The sequence below is a fragment of the Carcharhinus amblyrhynchos genome, chromosome 34, assembly GCF_965287045.1.
Source record: "Carcharhinus amblyrhynchos chromosome 34, sCarAmb.v2.hapA, whole genome shotgun sequence".
NCBI classification, from domain to species: Eukaryota; Metazoa; Chordata; class Chondrichthyes; order Carcharhiniformes; family Carcharhinidae; genus Carcharhinus; species Carcharhinus amblyrhynchos.
In genome coordinates, this window is record NC_137357.1 from 11,616,046 (window position 1) to 11,636,008 (window position 19,963).

Sequence of the window (19,963 nt, forward strand, 5' to 3'; positions counted from 1 at the left end):
CATTGCCTCTTTAAGAATCAATTCTAGCATTTTCCTCATGACAAATATTAGACAAAATAGCATGCAGTTTTCTGCTGTCTCTCTCTCTCCTTTCTTGAATAGCAATGCTACATTTGCAGTTTTTCAATCTACTTGGAGCTTGACAGAATCTAGGGAAATTTGTAGCATTACAAATACATCATCTCTGTACTACTTCTGAGACTGTAGGATGAAGGCCATCAGCTCCTGGAAACTTGTCAACCTTTCGTCCCATAACTTGTCTCTAGTGATCATGATTGTTTTAAGTACTTAAGTCCTTCACTTTTGTCTCTTGATTTTCTACTGTTCTTGAGATGCGTCTCATTTGTTCTCACATGAAGACAGATACAAAATATTTGCTTGAAGTCTTTGCCATTTCCTAGTTTCCAGTTATTAATTCCCCAGACTCACCCCAAAGGGACCAACACTTAGTTTAGCCACTCTTTTCTTTTTTATGTCATCCTAAAAGCTTTTACTGTTTTTTAATATTACTTGTTACTCTATTTTCTCCCTCCGTACTTTTTTTTTGGTCATCCTTTGCTGGTTTTTAAAATTTTCCCCAATCTTCTGACCAACTATGAACTATTGCAGCGTTGTACATATCTTCTTTCAACTTGACACAATCCTTAACTTCCTTAAAAAGTTGGTGCATTCTTCTCACAGTGTCTTTTTCTCTTAATGGAATATACCTTTGTTCAAAGTTTTCAAATATCTCCCTAAATGTCTACTCCAGTCTTTCTAATATCTGGTTTCCTTCCACAGTCCAAGAAGTGCAGGTTAGACAGACTGTTCATGATAAATTGTCCCTTAGTGTCCCAAGCTGTGTAGGTTAGATGGATTACATGGATAGGGCGGGGGAGCAGGCTTGGTTAAAATACTCTGTCAAACAGTTGCTGCAGACTTGATGGGCTGAATGGCCTCCTGCACTGTAGCAATTCTATGATTTCACAAAGTATTTTTGATTGAACATATTAAGGTTAAAGAGTTAAACACTATTGAATGGCCAGTAATGTAGACTGGCAGATACTGTGAGTATCAGCCATCTAATTTAACAGCAGGAACTTTAAGTATTAATATCTCACCTCTGTGGGCTGTTTCCAAAGCCTCCCACTCTGCCTGTGCCTGCAACACTTCCAAAGTCACCTCCACTGCAAAATAGAAAAGAACACATTTAGTATGTTTTATTCATGTTGACAAACTCTGTCCTTTCACAACCCAAAGTCTTCTCTTTGGATTACACAGACACAGTTATCTTCCTAATTCAGATTTTACACATGCTCCTAACACTGGCAGCTATTTTCAGCAGATCATGGAAAACAATTTTTTTTTGTCTCCTGTTATCAACTAATAAGAACAAAGTAACCACGCATTGCGGTTTGCCTGAACTGATAATTCTTGTCCACCACCCAAACGTAATTTTCACTTGTATCAAATTCTTTGATATTAATAAAACTATTGTAGTAAAAGCAATGGAGTTATACAATCATCAGAAAGTGCCAAGAGAAGAACAACTAATTCATTCAGCCTAACTCACATAACTCCAATGCCTTATGCATCACAATATAGACACACACTCCATCTTGCCCTCAATCTACATAATAATCTGGGAAGGTAAGAAAACTGATGAAAACCCTGGCCAATGAGGGAGTAACAGCTGGAAAATTGCCATCTGACCCCTTTAACCAATAAAAACTAATCCAGGAGATTATCTGGCTCTCAATGCTATACCGTACCTGTGCTTTATTTGAGCTGACCTCCACCCCTGCCAAACAAGTCCTGTTCTCACCTGCAGGAACTAAGTACTCAGCGCACAAGCCAGCAGCCTGTTCCACAGACCTACTCTTCTCTTTGGTGTTCTTGCATTAAGAACATAAGAACATAAGAAATAGGAGCAGGAGTAGGCCATCTAGCCCTTCGAGCCTGCCCCACCATTCAATAAGATCATGGCTGATCTGTCGTGGCTCAGTTCCACTTTCCCGCCCTCTCTCCATAACCCTTAATCCCCTCTCTTATCAAGAACCCATCAACCCGCTTCTTAAAAATATTTAGCGAGGCAGCCTCCACCACTTCAACGGGCAGAGAATTCCAGAGATTCACCACCCTTTGAGTGAAGAAGTTCCTCCTCAACTCCGTTCTAAACCGCCTCCCCTTTATCTTGAGGCTGTGCCCCCTAGTCCTACTGTCTTTTCTGAGCGGGAAGAGTCTCTCCACCTCTATCCTATCCATCCCATTCATCATCTTATACGTCTCAATGAGATCTCCCCTCATTCTTCTAAACTCTAACGAGTACAAGCCTAGTTTATTCAGCCTCTCCTCATAGCTCAATCCCCTCAACTCCGGTATCAGCCTAGTAAACCTCCTCTGCACTCCCTCCAGGGCCAAAATATCCTTGCGCAGGTGTGGCGCCCAAAACTGCACACAGTACTCCAGCTGCGGCCTCACCAATGCCCTATACAGCTGCAGCAAGACCTCCCTACTTTTATATTCAATCCCCCTCGCTATGAAGGCCAGCATCCCATTCGCCTTCCTGACCAACCTGGTTAAACCTGGTTCTGGACTTGTGTATTTTGAGATTATGGCCCCTGATCATTGCTAACCTATTTACTTGAAACAAACTGTCTACACAATTGTTCTCTTCATCTTATAAACCTTGATTAAAAAGAAAACAAGAATGCTTCTTTTCCTAGTATTGTGTTCTAGCTGTTTTGCAGGGGTTAATCTGCTCAGTTAGCTAGATAGCTGGACTAAGGTGCCAAATAATGCCAATAGCATTGGTTCAATCCCTGTGCCATATATATTAATTTCATGACTTCCCATTTTCTCCTTTATAATATCACCCATCATTTGAAGAGACCAATACTAGACGTTGTATTTTAAATCAAACCTAAGTGAAGTATTGTCCAAGGACAGATTAAGATGCTTTCTCTTATCAATGATTCCATAAATGCACCCCAATATCCTCGTCTTTTCAGCAATCAATTCATGGCATTGGAGACAAACATTTTGTGATCTTTTTGAGAGCTGCCAATCTCTTTCCTTTTCTATCAGCTTAAGTACTTTTCATGTATATATTTCATATTCGCCCTGCCAACTTGCAAATGCTATACCTGTTTAAATTAAACATTTTGTTTTCATTTCATTATCTGAAATACCAACTAGCCGACCTCCATTTTGATCATTCCAGCCTCAAAGAACAAAGAAAATTACAGCACAGGAACAGGCCCTTTGGCCCTTCAAGCTTGCACCAACCCTGCTGCCCGACTGAACTGAAGCCCCCTATCCTTCCAGGGACCATATCCCTCTATTCCCATCTTATTCATGTATTTGTCCAGATGCCCTTTAAAACTCACTGTCCTATCTGCTTCCAATGCCTCACGCGGCAGCAAATTTCAGGCACCCACCAGTCTCTGCGTAAAAAAACTTGCCTCGTAAAACTCCTTTAAACCCTGCCCCTCACATCTTAGACCTGTGACCCTTGTAATTGACTCTTCCACCCTGGGAAGAAGCTTCTGACTATCCACTCTGTCCATGCCCCTCATAATCTTGTAGACTTCTAGCAGGTCACCCCTCAACCTCCGTCGTTCCAGTGAAAACAAATCATGTTTCTCCAACCTCTCCTCATAGCTAATGCCCTCTTATCCAGGCAACATCCTGGTAAATCTTTTCCGCACCCTCTCCAAAGCCTCCACATCCTTCTGGTAGTGTGGCGACCAGAATTGAACACTGTATTCCAACTGCAGCCTAACTAAGGTTCCATAAAGCTGCAATGTGACTTGCCAATTTTTAAACTCAATGCCCCAGCCGATGAAGGCAACTATGTTGTATGCCTTCTTGACTACCTTCTCCACCCACTTTGCCACTTTCAGTGACCTGTGTACCTGTACACAGATCCCTCTGCCTATCAATACTCTCAAGGGTTTTGCAATTTACTGTATATTTCCTATCTTTACGTGGATGGTCCAAAATGCATTACCTCACATTTGTCCGGATTAAACTCCATCTGCCATCTCTCCACCCAAGCCTTCAACCGATCTATATCCCGCTGTATCCTCTGAAAGTCTTCATCACTATCCACAAATCTACCAACTTTTGTGTCATCCACAAACTTACTAATCAAACCAGTTACATTTTCTTCCAAATCATTTCTATATATTATGAACAGCAAAGGTCCCAGCACTAATCTCTGAGGAACGCCATTTGTCACAGCCCTCTATTCAGAAACACACCCTCCCACTGCTACCCTCTGTCTTCTTTGACCGAGCCAGTTCTGTATCCACCTTGCCAGCTCACCTCTGATCTCATACGACTTCATCTTCTGTACCAGTCTGCCATGAGGGACCTTGTCAAGGGCCTTACCAAAGTCCATATAGACAACATCCACTACCCTACCCTCATCAATCTTCGTCACTCCCTCGAAAAACTCAATCAAGTTAGTGAGACATGACCTTCCCTTCACAAAACCATGTTGCCTCTCACTAATACGTCCACTTATTTCCAAGTGGGAAGAAATCCTGTCTCAAAGAATCCTCTCCAAAAATTTCCCGACCAGTGACATAACACTCACCAGCCTGTAATTACCTGGTTTATTCATGTTACCCTTCTTAAACAAAGGAACAATATGAGCTATTCTCCAATCCTCTGGGACCTCCCCTGCAGCCAGTGAGGATACAAAGAACTCTCTCAAGGCTCCAGCAATTTCCTCCCTTGTCCCTCTCAGTATTTGGGGGTATATCCCATCAGGCCCTGGGACTTGTCTACCTTAATGTTTCTCAATAACTCCAATACCTCCTCCTTTTTGTTCTCAACATGACTCAAAACTATCTACACATCCTTTCCCAGATTCATCATCCACCAAGTCCTTCTCTTTGGTGAATACTGATTTAATACCTCATCCATTCCCTCTGGCTCCATGCATAGATTCCCTCCCCTGTGATTCAAGCTTTCAACGGCAATGCATTAAAAGGATATTACTCAGGTTGGCACTTGGGTGGAGTGCAGTTTCTGCAGAAATTAATCTTTACAGAAACTAAAACTTGTCCAAACTCTGCAGACAGAGACTTACCTTCATGTTTATTTTCATCTGCTCCAGCTGTAAGAGATTGTAAAATGCCATTTTGCTTTAATGTTGAAATCTGGAAAAAAAACCAACTTTGATTGAAAAACCAATCCCTTGCAGAGCTCCAAATTTGTGAGCATTTACAGTTGAAATACACACAAAGCAAGGATCTAATAGAGTCTTCATAGTTTCACGCTTCATCTGCAAACTTCTTACTACTCACAGGTATAGATTTCAGCACCGCATTCCCATTACGAGCATCGTCAGCCACATGTGGGCGCAGACACATACCTAGCAAACCCTGAAAAGCAGCGCAAGAGAAAATGTCATGTGATTGCAGGAACAGTCCAGCACAGGGACATGAGCAAGTTGTTGTAGCAAATAGAAAGATATAATTAATTCACACTCATCTCCTATTTCTTTCCCTTTGCTAACATTTTACAAAGGTTAATGTGGATACCAATTCACGTGGACTTCAAACCACCTCTTGCTAAACCTAACAGATAAACCAATTAAAGAATAGCTTTTAAAATTAAAAAATGTGTTTCTTGAAATCTGAGCCCTTTAAGTTTAAGAGCAAACATTAAAATAAACATCATTTTAGTGCAATCTATTGCAGAAGTGCAGAAATATAAAGGGGCAGTTATGGATATTTAATCCATGTCAATAACTTTGTCCAGCAGGAAACATTGAAAATGCTATATTATCTTACACAATTTACAGCACAGAAGCAAGCCATTCAGTGCAGTACTTTCTACATATTTGTACTCCACACATGCCTCTGCCCAACATCCTTTCTCACCTAACTCATTTGGCATAACCTTCCATTCCTTTTTCCTTGTGCTGCTCCTGCTTCCATGACTGTCATGGGGAAACAATTTCTGCAATCAGTCTTTGGTGAAAGAGTTTCTTCTTGAATCCATATGGATTTGTTTGTGATTATTATGCTTGTGATAATCAGTAATTTTGGAGTTCATTGGAATCATAAATGTCCTTCCAATCAAACCTGTCAATTTCTGGAGAAGTACCAGAGAACTGTACAAGGTACTGGTAAGTCCACATCTGGAATATTGTGGAGATCACATTGGAAAGATATTATTTCATTGGATACAGTTGAGAGAAGGTTCACTTGATGATTCTCAGTGAGGAGGGATTGTCTTATGAGCAAAGGTTAAACAGGTTGGGTCTCATTGGAATTTCGAAGAATGGGAGGTGATCTAATTGAAACATATTGGATTCTCAAGGGACTTGACAGAGCAATGACTGAGAGGATGTTTCCCTTCATGAGAGAATCTAAGACCAGAGGACACAGTCTCAGAATAAAGGGGCGCCAATTTAAGACAGAGATGAAGAGGAATTTCTTCTCGAAGGTTGAGAGTCTTTGGAACTCCTTGCCACAGAGAACTGTAGATCAGAATCCTGTGTATGTTTAAGGCTCAGATAGCTAAGATTTTTGATCAGTCAGAGAATCAACGGTTACAGGGAAAGGGCAGGTAAGTGGGCATGAGAAATGTCAGATCACCCATGACCCTGATGCGCAGAGAAAGCTCAAGGGACGGAACGGCTGACCTAATCCTATTTCTGTCATCTTGTGGTGTAATATTTAAAGACCTCTGTTAGGTTACTCTTTTTTTTTTACAGAAAATAACTCCAGCTTCTTTACTCCTTCCTAATATTTGTAACCTCTCAGTTCAGTCTTTAAATTTGTAGATCTTTTCAATTTCCTTATTCAGCATGTCCATAGGAGTTTAGTTATGTTTTGTCACTCGCTGGTGTTTAGAGCAAAGAACAAACAAAATTGCAGCACATGAACAGGCCCTTTGGCCCTCCACGCCTGCACTGTCCATGCTGCCGGACTGAACTAAAACGCCCTATCCTTCCAAGGACATATCCCTTTATTCCCATCCTATTCATGTATTTGTCAAGAGGTCCCTTAAAACTCACTACCATATCTGCTTCCACTACCTCCCCTGGCAGCAAGTTCCAGGCATCCACTACCCTCTGTCTAAAATATCTGCCTCGTACATCTCTTTTAAACCTTGCCCCTCGCACCTTAAACCTGTGCCCCCTTGTAACTGATCCTTCCATCCTGGGAAAAAGCTTCTGCCGATCCACTTTGTCCATGCCTCTCATAATCTTATCGACTTCTATCAGGTCTTCCAGTGAGAACAGACCAAGTTTCTCCAACCTCTCCTCATAGCTGATGCCCTCCATACCAGGCAACGTCCTGGTAAATCTTTTCTGTACCCTCTCCAAAGCCTCAACATCTTTCTGGTGGCGTGGCGACCAGAATTAATCACTATATTCCAAGTGTGGCCGAACTAAGGTTCCATAAAGCTGCAGCATGTCTTGCCAATTTTTAAACTCAATGCCCCAGCCAATGAAGGCAAACATGCCGTATGCCTTCTTGACTACCTTCTCCACCTGCATTGCCACTTTCAGTGACCTGTGTACATGTACACCCAGATCCCTTTGCCTATCAATACTCTTAAGGGTTCTGCCATTTTTTGGATATTTCCTCTCTGTATTAGACTTTCCAAAATGCATTACCTCACATTTGTCCAGATTAAAATCCATCTGCCATTTTTCTGCCCAAGTCTCCAACCGATCTGCCCTACCGTATCTTCTGATGGTCTTCATCACTGTCCACAAATCCACCAACCTTTGTGTCGTCCGCAACTTACTAATCAATCCAGTTACATTTCCCTCCAAATCATTTATATATATTGCAAACAGCACTGATCCCAGCACTGGTCCCTGAGGAATGCCACTTGTCACAGCTCTCCATTCAGAAATGCATCCTTCCACTGCTACCCATGTCTTCTTTGACCGAGCCAGTTTTGTATCCACCTTGCCAGCTCATCTCTGATCACATGTGACTTCACCTTCTGCCATGTCTCATGGCACCAGTCTGCCATGAGGAACCTTGTCAAAGGCCTTCGGGAAATTCATGTAGACAACATCCACTGCCCAACCCTCATGAATCATCTTCATCACTTCCTTGCAAAACACCATCAAGTTAGTGAGTCACAACCTTCCCCTTCACAAAACCAAGTTGCCTTTCACTTAGACGTCACTTATTTCCAAGTGGGAAAAATCCTGTCTCGAATCATCCGCTCCAATAATTTCCCTACCACTGAGCTCAGCGGCCTGTAATTACCTGGATTATTCTTGCTATCCTTCTCAAACAAAGGAACAACATTGGCTATTCTCCAATCTTCTGGGACCTCCCCTGTAGGATACAAAGATTTCTCTCAAGGCCCCTGCAATTTCCTTCTTTGTCTCTCTCAGTATTCTGGGGTATATCCCTTCAGGCCCTGAGGACTACCTTAATGCTTCTCAAGAATCCCAATCCCTCCTTTTTGATCTCAACATGACTCAAACTATCTGCACAGCCTTTCACATCCATCAACTCTCTCTCTTTGCTGATTACAGTCGGAAAGTACTCATTTAATACCTTGCCCATTTCCTCTGGGTCCACGCATAAATCCCCTCCCTTTCCTTGAACGGCCAATCCGCTCCCTGGCTACCCTCTTGCTCTTTATGTATGTATAAAAAGCCTTGGGATTTTCTGTAATCCTGCTAGCCAATGCTTTTTCGTGACCCTTTTTAGCCCTCCTTACTCCTTGCTTCAGTTTCTTTTTTCTTTCCTTGTATTCCATACTTGTTTCGTGTGTTCTCAGTTTCCGACCTTTGACAAATGCTTTCTTTTTCTCTTTGACTAGGTTCCCAATATCTTGCATTGTCCAAGGTTCCCAAAACTTGCCATACTTATCCTTCATCCTTACAGGAATGTGCCGGACCCAAATCCTTTTCAACTTATGCTTACACTTAGTTTAAGAGATGACTAATATTTTTGTTCTCAAAACCAAGAGGTTTTCTAAGTTCAGTTATTGGATGCCAATCTGAACGCAACTTGTACACATCTTCAGGATCAGGGAGAAAAACCAACAACTATAACATTCTAGGATATTCCCATTGCTTTCAGTCTTTCGTAGCCGACTCATAGTCTCAGTTGAAAACATTTTCATTGAAACAATCCTCTCCCCACTACCAGCTTAAAGGACCAAAGATGTAAAACTTACATTTTTGTAACTGTGCTGTTCTTGAAGTGTCCCAGGGGCACAATTTCCAATGCCAGGAAAATTCAACAACTGTACAGAAAACATAAACTGTTGTAATCAGACTCAGGCACTTAAGTTATCTGATAATGACAAAACTGTAAAATCGCAAATTTGGCAATGTGGATCTCACGAAAGATGAAGTATTCTTCCACTGACAAGTGAGATTGCAGCAATAAGGACAGATGGCTAGAAGCTCAAAGCTCACCTGCTTGAATAGCTGGTGTGGTAAATAACTGCTATTGGCTTGTTTTGCGAAATTTCATTTATCTTCTGACACAATATTAGATAGCTTGACAGCATGGAATGCACCATTAGAACAGAATATACTAAAATACTGGATGTGCCAACTTGTTATAATGGTGCGGGATACATCAATAACGCAGGTAAGTGAGGTCGGTCATCAGTGCAATTCACTGAATTGCAGAGAACTGCACTGGATGTATCCACAGCTTGGGACACATTCATAGCACAAGATACACTAACACTAAGAATACACGAGCAGCAGAGTATACTGTGCTAGTATTAGTTCACAGAACAGTCTCACTGCAGGATACTGTAACCTTTTAACTTCAAGTTTTTATCTCCACTCGCAATAAAGTACTGACAGAAGAGTTTTCCATGAAATAGTTGTACGCAAAGCTGAACTGAAACCAGACACTGTCTCAGTCCAGTTCACTTGCTTGTTTCACATACCTTCTCTTTCGCTTCAGTTTGACAGTACTGGTCCCGATCCATTGTTTTTCACAAGTTCCAATGATGTTGTTTCTTCTCAGGGATTCTGAGTAGGTTTTCAAACCATATGCTCCTCACTTACGAGCAGCCTCAAATCGGTAGTCTTCAAATCCCCCAAGTCAACAACGTGCTTTGGGTTCAGGATGGCAGTTGAGCAGTACTGAACAAAACCAAAACTCCACAATGACTGAGGTTTGGATTAGTGCCCAGATCAATTTGCACACCATCTTCACAGCCAGAAGTCCAGAGTCTTGTACAAGAAAGCAGTGTGATGCTTATGTATAATGTAATCGACGTAGTAAGTGACGTTCTCCTGTTCAGTGGTTGTATAGTAAAGGAAGGTGCAGCTGGAGTTCCTGTTGCATGTGCAGTGATGATAAGCACTGGCCAGCTCATATACAGCACAGGAAACTGACAATGAATTTATTACAAAATGAAGCCATTTAATTTGATGTGTGCAGCACAAAGGGAAATTTCTGTTGCAGTTGTGTGAGAAACACTATTCTTTGTATGCCAGCTCTTGAGCCACAAAATCTGTTACAAACATTTTTTTCGATGATGTTCAAAGTTGCACAGCTTGGGGTCTTACATTAGTCGCTTTCTGCCTGAAGATCGGAAGGGTTCCTTAGTACGCAGAGATTTTCAAGGAGCTGCTTATGCTTTCAAACATCTCAATGAAATTCAATGGAGGCAGAATCTTCTGGTGAGAAAAATGGTACAAAAACATCAAAACTGAATTGAGTAATAAACTTTTTTGCCCTATCTTGGTTTCTTCCACTCACTGAACTTCAGGAAAGAAGGATTAACCCACAAAATTATTCATGTTCCTCACCTATTTTCTCCTTTCAATCCAGCGGACTCACATACATTGGGAGGTAGGGTTGCATGGCACTACTCACTCATCCTGTTCAACATCTGAGCACAGTTACTAAGTGTTTGTTCAAAGTTAATCTGACCTTTGAGATATTGCGGAAAAGTGAGATCTTGTCATCGCACAATGTAGAAACATGGAAACTGGAAGCAGGAGTTCGAGGCCCTTTGAGCCTGCTCCACCATTTATTGTGATCATGGCTGATCACCAAATTCAACATCTTGATTCCCCCTTATCCCAATATCCTTTGACCCCTCACAAACTTGCCAGCAAGTGTGAGTGGTGACCAGGAGCAGAAAACATGGCTGAGATCTTTTGGGTATCTTTTTCTTGACAATGACCCCAGGAACAGAATCTTGTTCATTCGAGGACAACAGTTCTACATGTGATCACTCGACCGGAAATGGATATTTTACTGTTTCTGAATAAGAATGCTCAATAGTGGGACAAGAAACAAGCAAGATCTAATTGGGAAAGCACAGTCTTTGTTGAAGAATTTCTGTATTCTCAACAGCTTGGAAAAGAGGTGGGGGGACAGTGGAGTTACCATTTTTGTGTGATTAAACAATGAAGGCATGTTTGGATATTTTTCTGCAACCATTAGCAGCTTGTCAATTCCCATTAATTCCTCTGTTGTTTAGAAAAACTGGAATATGTCGCAAAATGGAGGCACACAACAGGTCAATCGCTACCTATAAGAGAAAAGATAAGTTTGTGGTTCAGGTAAACTCTTCATCAGATCACTCTCAAAGGCTGCACATTCACAAAACCATAATTTTCCACATGGTGTCAAACTCAGGTCATAGCATTCTTATTTCTAATGTTTATTCCAACGTTGAATTCAGAACACAAAAAGCAGATCGTAACAGAATCCGACGATTCGTGGTCAGAGCAGACTCTGTCAGACAGCAAGTCTCACACTCCAAACAATGAAGTCCATGAAGCTCTCACTAAAATTTTACCTGAACATGACTAACCTCAATGGGGACAAAAATAAAATCTTATGTATCTATCTAAATCAATGCTTTTAAAAATAAAACAAAAGTGGTTCTCATACAGTCTATTTGGCTCATTTACAAAGTTCCAGAATGTCTTCTGGACTGGACTCTTGTTTTAAATTTTCAGCCAAATTCCCAGAACTCTTCACCCTCAGCCTGCCACAGCAAAGTACTGGGAATGTGTCTCAGCTTATCTCCTCAGTTCTCCTGGGTCACAGTTCGCAACACAACAAGTTGTAAGAGGTAAAATTATTATGCTTTTATGAACACTAAATGGCACACTTACAGACCGCTTCTATAGCAGAATAATGAGGAGGCGGTGATGAAATGAACAGGGAGGTGGGGGCGAGTCGTAATCCAGAGACCCACGATAATGCTCTGAGGACCCTGGTTCGATTCCCACAATGGCAGACAGTGGAACTTCAACTCCAGAAAAATCTGAATCGAAAGTCTCGATGATGCAAATTGTCGTAAAAACCCATCTCATTCATTCATGTTCTTTAAAGCAAGAAATCTGCTGTCCTCACCTGGTCTGGCCGAAAAGTGACTGCAGATCGGCAACCATGTGGTTGGCTCTTGTATACCCTTTGAGGTGGCATAGTAAGCCATTTATTTGGATGAAACCAGTAAAAGGTCCAAAAAAAGAGAATCAAACCAGACAGACCACCCGGCATCAACCTCGGCATTGGAGATTCCAATGGCAAACTTCGCACAGTCAGCCCCGCAAAAATCCTCCTGACTAACAGTTGGGGACTTGTGTCACAGTTGGAGAACTGTCTCACAATCTAGTCATACCTTAGTCATACAGAATCATACCTTACAGAACAGGTCCTGGACACTTCCATCACCATCCCAGCAGAGGTGCTCAGTGATATATTATCACAGGGAGGTGCCCAACATTGCCTCCAGATCCCAATAAGTCTCATGGTATCAGTTCAAACATGGGCAAGAAAACCTCCCGCTGATTAACACATACTGCTTCCCTCACCCCCATCTCCCCCTTGCACCTCTCAGCTGATGAATCTGTACTCCATGTTCAACATCACTTGGAAGAAACACCGAGTGTGGCAAAGGCGCAGAATGTACTCTGGGTGGAGGACTTCACTGTCTTTCACCAAAGGTGACTCAGTAGCACACCACAGACCAAACTTTCCAAGGTCCGAAGGATATAGTTGCAAGATTGAGTTTCTGGCAGGTGGAGCAGGAATCAACAAGAGAGAAAACAGACTTGACCTCATCCTTATCAACCTTCCTGCTGCAGATACATCTGCCCGTGACAAGATCGGTAGGAGTGTCCACATACAGTCCTTGTGGAGACAAAGTCCACCTTCACAGTGTGGACATCCTCCATCATTTTGTGTGGAGGAACCACCGTGGTAAATGGGATAGATACTGAACAGATCTCACAACTCAAGTATGGGCATCCATAAAGTACTGTGGGCCATCAGCAGCACTGGAACTGTACTCAAGCACAATCTGTAACCTCACGGCCCAGCATAACCCCAATTTTACCATTACCACCAAACCAGGAAATCAATCCCAGTTCAATGAAGAGTGCAGGAGGGCATGCCAACAGCAGCACCAGGCATAACTAAAAAGGTGTCAACGTGATGAAGCCTCATCACAGGAATGTTGTGAAGAAAGCTTATGGAATGCTAGTCTTTATAGGAAGGGTTATAGAGTATAAGAGCTGCCATCTAATGCTTCAGTCGTACCGAACGTTGGTTAGACCGCATTTGGAGTACTGCATCCAGTTCTGGTCACCTTACTACCGGAAGGACGTGGAGACCCTGGAGAGGGTGCAGAGGACGTTTACCAGGATGTTGCCTGGCATGGAAGGACTAAGTTACGAGGAAAGGTTGGAGAAACTGGGGCTCTTCTCCTTAGAAAGACGGAGATTAAGGGGGGATATGGTAGAGGTGTATAAAATACTGAAGGGAATAGATACAGTCAACAGTGGTAGGCTTTTCCCTAGACTGGGGACAATTACGAGAGGTCACGATCTAAGGGTGAGGGGGGAGAAGTATAATTTGGATACGAGAGGAAGGTTTTTCACGCAGAGGGTCATGGGGGTATGGAACGCGCTACCGAATAGGGTGGTGGAGGCAGGCACGTTGGACTTGTTTAAGGTTTACTTAGATAGACACATGAGCGAAACAAGGATGGAGGGTTATAGCAGAGGGTATTAAATAGGGTCAGAGCCTCGGGATGACACCGGAAATGTAGTATTACATGTTAATGTTTTGTCTTTTTATTCCACAGGTGTCGGTCCACCTTGTTGTCAAACGAGGGGCATGCACATGGTGGGTCATGCGTGGGCTGCTCTTGGAGGTTCCAGGAGTGGCCTAGTACTTCATGTTGTTGTGTGTGCTTAATCCTGGACCAGCAGATGGGCACCACAACAGCTCAGTGACTATCATTGCTTGCTGTGCAGATACACGGATTTGGGCCTGTGTCTGTGGGAGTTTGCGCATTCTCCCTGTGGTTGCGTGGGTTTCCTCCGGGCGCTCCGGTTTCCTCCCACACCCCAAAGATGTGCTCTTAGGCTGATTGGTGTACAAATTGACACTATCCTCCCCTGAATCTGGCTACATTAGGGGTTCCACTCACATACACACAGGGCATGGTAGGTCTAAGAAGATGCGGCGGCGCAGGCTCGTTGGGCCGAAGGGCCTGTTTCCCGTGCTGGGTTATTCTTTGTTCTTTGAATGCTTGCATGCTGAACAGCAAATGATAGACAGAGCGAAGGAATCCCATAATAGATCAGATCTAAGCTCTGCATTCTTGCCACATTCAGTCATGAATGGCCACGAACAGCTGAATAACTCATTGCAGGAGATTCCAAATATTCCCATCCTCAATGATGGAGGAGCCCAGCACATCAGAACAAAAGATGAGGCTGAAGCATTCACAACAATTTTTAACCAGAATTGATTGATCCATTGCAGCCTCCTGCAAAGGTTGCCAGCGTTATTGATGTCAGCCTTCAACTAATTCAGTTTGCTCCAATGGCTGAAGACACTCGCGAATGCAAAGATTACGGCCCTGACAATATCCGGCAATAGTACTCAAGACACGTGCTCCACAGTTGTTGCTAGCCCAGCCAGCAACATCCACATCCTGTAAAAGAATTAAAAAAGACTTTTGGCCCAAAACAGTGCTCTGTGGATTGTTAGGTTGGAAATTTACAATTCCACAAGCTGCAAAGTTCCCAGATCTGACCCTCACAATACAACATGTTGTAACATGTTGTAAAGCCATGATTGGTACAAAGACAAAAAGACAGGGCTGAGGAAGTGTCAGCTCCTACTTATCTCCCAGAAACAGATGGGTACAAACATTACCACAAAAGCAAAACACTCCAGCTGCTGGAAATCTAAATTAAAAATAAAAGATGCTGGAAATTCTCAGCAGCAGTCAGTGGGAAGAGAAATAGTTTGATTCTAGTTGATGACCTTTCATTAACAGTTCATGAAATAAGAGATCCAACAGGCTTGAAGCAAGTACAGAAGCAGAGAAAGGAGAGAACAGAGAAGGACAAAAGGGAAGGTCATATGATGGAGGAAGCAAAAGAGATTAAATTACAGAAGGTATGATGGTACACAGCAAAAGACAACAAGAATGGTACAAGTAAAAATGTGTTTCAAGGAGGTATAGATTAGAATCACAGAATCATGACCAACAACTGCTGTCTGAAAAAATGTTATGATCTAAAATTGATGATTGAGCTCAATGTTACATTGAGATGGCTGTAAAGTGGCTGTTCAAAACATGTGGTGTTGTCCCTCGAGCTTTCTTTCATCTTCATTGGAAGTGTTAGAAGTCAAGTCAAAATGGGAGTGGGGAGAAGAATTAAAATGACAGGAAACCAAATGTCCTGGTCACATGTGTGGATTAAACAGAGGTGTTCAGCAAAATGGTCACCAAAACTGCATTTGTTTTCCCCAATATGGAGAAGACCAACACATCATCAGCATCAAACAGTGCAAAAACTTGAAATAAATACAGAAAATCGCTGCTTCAATTGCAACAAGTGCTTTGGGCAGAGGAGAATGGGGCTGGAAGGATTAAAAGGGCAGGTGTTTCATTTCCTGCACTTGCAGGAGATAGGATGTTCAGGATAATTGAGAAGTGAACTATGTGTTGTGGAGGGAAGAGCACCATGCTGAAAGGGAAGAGAAAGATGCATTGGGCGCTGACATCTTGCTGGAGTTGGTGGAAATATTGGAGGAAATATTGGCGGATGATCAAATGAATGTGGAACCTGGTGGAGTGGGAGGTGAGGACAAGGGGAACCCTGTTGTGCTTCTGGGGAAGGCACGAAGGCAGAGGTGTGGGAAATGGAATGGACATGGTCAAAGGCCATTTAATCATGGTGAAAGGAATCCTCATTTGAGCAAAAAGGAAGACCTAACTGAAGCACTGATATGAAAGGTGGCATCATCCAAATACAATCAGGGATGGGGAAACCGGAAAAAGAACTCTTATGGGAAGCGAAGAAGGAGGAAGTTGAGTCAAGGTAATTGTGGAAGTCATTGGATTTATCATGAATATTGATCAATAGCCGATCCCTAGAAATGGAGACAGAGGAGTTGAGGAAGGGAAGAATTGGAGATGGATCATATGAAGTCAGGGGAGGATTCCAACTTTGAGCAAAGCTGATTAAGTTTTCCAGCTGTAGGTGAAAGTAGGAAGTGGCACTGAAAGAGTCATTACTATGCTGGAAAAACATGTCAGGAAGGCACCCAAATAGGACTGGAACAAAGAATATTGCATGCATCCCGTAAAAAGATAAGCATTACTAGAACACTTCTGGTTTCCCAAACAACACCTTTCATTTAAACAAAGCGAATAAACTCATACTGAAATAAGTTAAAGTTAGACAAAACAGGGTTGTGGTGGATGAGGACAAGTTTAGTCTCTGTTCAAAATAGAAATGATGGACTCTCAGAATGCCATGTTGGTGGGTGACGATGTAAAGAATTTGAACATCCATGGTGAAAAGGAGATGATTAGGGGGAGGGAATCAAAGTGGCAGAAGACTTTCAAAGAATCAAGGATGTGAATGAGAAAAGCCAGGTAAAAAGGAGAAAAATAGAACTGAAATAAGAAAAAAAAAAATCAGTTCCATAAGGAAGAACATACAAAAATGATGGATCTACCAGGCCAGTCTTCGTAGATTTTAGGAAGGAGGCAAAAGCAGTTTGTTCAAGATTGAGGGACTTTGAGATTGGATGTCACAGAAAGAAGATTCAATGAAGTCTTTGAAATGATAGCTTCTCAGTCATTGATGGGGTTATTGTGAGATACCTGTGCTCCTTTAATTTTGGCCTCTTGTGCTTCTCCGATTTCAATCTTTCCACCAGTAGTTGGTGCACCTTCAGATGGCTCAGCCCAAAGCTCTGAAATAACCTCCAAACACCTTTCCACTTCTCTACCTCATTTTATTTATTCAAGACACTCCTTAAAACTTGCCTCTTTGACCAACCTTTCAGTCATCTGATCTAATGTCTCTGTATCATACCCTGTTTTATCCAGAGCATGGGGTGCCTTATTGTATTAAAGATGCTGTATAAATGGCACGGTGGCACAGTGGTTAGCACTGCTGCCTCACAACACGAAGAACCAGGGTTCAATTCCTGGCTTGGGGTCACTGTCTGTGTGGAGTTTGCATGTTCTCCCCATGTCTGCTTGGGTTTCCTCCCAGTGCTCCAGTTCCCTCCCACAATCTCAAAGATGTTCTGGTTCGGTGCCCTGGCCATTCAAAATTCTCTCCGGTGCCTGTTCAGGTATACTCGGGATGTGGCGACTTGGAGATTTTCACAGTGACTTCATTGCAGTGTTAATGTAAGCCTACCTGTAACACTAATCAATAAACTTTTCCAAAAAGTTGATGTCATTGTCCACAAATTGGTCAGCTGTCAGAGAGCTGGATACTCTGAATTGGAGATCAGGTTTTCCAGAGAACTGTAGTGCTCTTGTCAGCAAGTTCAATGAAAATATTGGGGTCGGACCTCAGAAAATGATCCAATCCTGCAAGTTCAGAGAGGTTGATTACAATAAGTGAAGACAGATTCTCATCTTGGGAGCAATGCCAGCATTGGGAAACTGAAAACTGTAACTAAAATTCAAGAATCAGAACAATATTTCCTTTTGGAAAGTGCAAGAGGCATGTTCAATATCAGTATGTCTAAACCTGATATTTGATGTAACTACAGGCAATGTTCATGGATTTTCTCAATTCTTGGCTTTCCTGATATTCGATAAACATTTCCTTTTCAGCTTTGCACGTTCTCCCTATGTCTATGTGGGTTTCCTCTGGATGCTGCAGTTTCCTCCCACATTCCTAAGATGTGCAGGTTAGACTGACTGGCCCTACTAAATTGCGCTTGCGTGTCCCGAGATATTTGGATTAATGGGATTAGTGGAGTAAATATGTGGGGTTACAGGGTAAGTCTGGCTAAGAGTCAGTGCAGACTCAATGGGCCAAATGGCCTCCTTCTGCACAATACTGATTCGAAGTGTTCTAAGCTTGCGTTATATTAATCTATTCCATGTTACTATGACATTGTCACTTTGCTGTATCCATTTTACTATTCTTCTACTTTCATTGTTCTGACGTCAATATCATTAACATAATAATCATTTTACGGTCACTATTTTGGCAATATTACACTGTCGTACATTTATTGTTTCATTAATTGTGATTGTTACACAATCACTCAGTCCCTCGATCCTGCGTACTTCCATCGAATTGTGTCTTGGATGATGAAGCATGGAACAAGACAAAAGTATTGACAAGTGAGCTCACAGATGTCAGCATGACAATGACCTTTCTAAAGGAATACACGCTCACAACTTTCTCCCAATGAGGATTAACGTTATGTTTAATCCCCGGCACGGTGCTACTGGGAAAAGTTCAATACGTGCGTTAGCAACAAAATAAGCTAGGCAATAACAGGTCTGAGACAAACTTGAGTGCATTTCCTCTTTACACATGCTGGCAAAGGGAAGAGTTAAGCTGCCCAATCCAGCCCTGACAACTGCTGGAAAAGGAAATGGGTGCAGGAGAGACAATAAAAACCCCCACAAGGGAAATTGATACTTAGTGTGCTTCTAGGAGACAACAGTCAAGTACTGTGGGGTATCACAGCCTTCAGTTTACCTCAGATCTAACTGTTGCATCCTTTTTCAAGTATTTTTAAATATTCTGATACCACACCTTATATCAATCCAGCTAATACTGCATCTCTCTTGTGCATTTCTAACCCATTACTTCCAATGCAATTAACCAAGCTGCTGCCATCTTTCTCCAGTGTGCCTCCTGTGAAAGTCTGACTCTAGTACCTAGAGGAGTGGGCACCCTCCATTACTGCTGGAGCACTGTCACGAATTCAACAACTTTTGTTGGAGGAACAGCACTGACGAAAGGCCAGTCTGGCTTCAGCAGTCCTGCGGGAAATGTTACATTGACCCAAAGGCAAATAAAGGCGGAGGCGAATGGAAATGCAAGGGGGGAGGAGGCGAGCTGAGTCAGTGCATCGTCAACGGGGCCCCTCAGTAAACTGGGCAATAATTTAGACTTCACCCCGAATCATTTCAATATGTCAGTCACAGTTAACCCCCCCCATATCTCCAGATTTGTGAACTCCTTGTGATACACTATTGCTTTAGCAGGCTGTGTTGCTCCCTTTTCACATCTTATCAAACGGAAACGGATCATATTTTGAATACTTTTTCCGTTAACTTATTTTTTTTAAACACAACGTTTCCTTTACCTCCGCCTTAGCTCTCGCTTCAATCTCAGCCGCTAGTTAACCGTTGCCGGCCGACTGGCCGCGCATGCGCTGAGGCTCGCAGGGCACGCTGGGGATTGTAGTCTTTCTTTCCAGCTCCACCAATGGGACGCCGGCTCAAAGGAACTACATTTCCTGGCATTCCGAGCGGCGTGCCCCTCCCCACACCGCCCGGCTCCGCTGGACCCTACAGGAAAGCGCAGGAGACAGGAACAACGGGCAACGCGAAACTCGAAAGAGCCAAGCACCATGCACAAAACATGAGTCATGGACATGCATGTAAACAATCACATTTCATTTCTTGTTTCCGCCCAAGTTTGGCAGACAATCAGAAATGTACATTTCCGTCAGTTATAATCATTCTCAAT

At 42.6% G+C, this 19,963-nt stretch overlaps 1 protein-coding gene across 6 annotated transcripts in view; it reads right to left on the reverse strand.

Annotated features, from left to right (window-relative positions):
* elmod3 (ELMO/CED-12 domain containing 3) overlaps nt 1-19,649 on the reverse strand; it is a 33,692-nt gene extending 14,043 nt beyond the window's left edge. The window contains exons 1-8 of one of the 6 annotated variants that reach the window (XM_080217055.1): nt 19,578-19,626; nt 17,657-17,832; nt 11,349-11,493; nt 9,892-10,630; nt 9,160-9,228; nt 5,298-5,375; nt 5,081-5,150; nt 1,101-1,166 (exon numbers count right to left, since the gene is read on the reverse strand). In XM_080217055.1, coding sequence (XP_080073181.1) covers nt 1,101-1,166; nt 5,081-5,150; nt 5,298-5,375; nt 9,160-9,228; nt 9,892-9,933 — 325 coding nt within the window. In that variant the 5' untranslated portion in view covers nt 9,934-10,630; nt 11,349-11,493; nt 17,657-17,832; nt 19,578-19,626. Of the gene's footprint in view, nt 1-1,100; nt 1,167-5,080; nt 5,151-5,297; nt 5,376-9,159; nt 9,229-9,891; nt 10,631-10,762; nt 10,779-11,348; nt 11,494-17,656; nt 17,833-19,577 lie in introns of those variants that run through there. The other 5 variants (XM_080217056.1, XM_080217057.1, XM_080217054.1 and 2 more) reach the window with 5 other exon arrangements.
* Nucleotides 19,650-19,963: the final 314 nt, after the last annotated feature.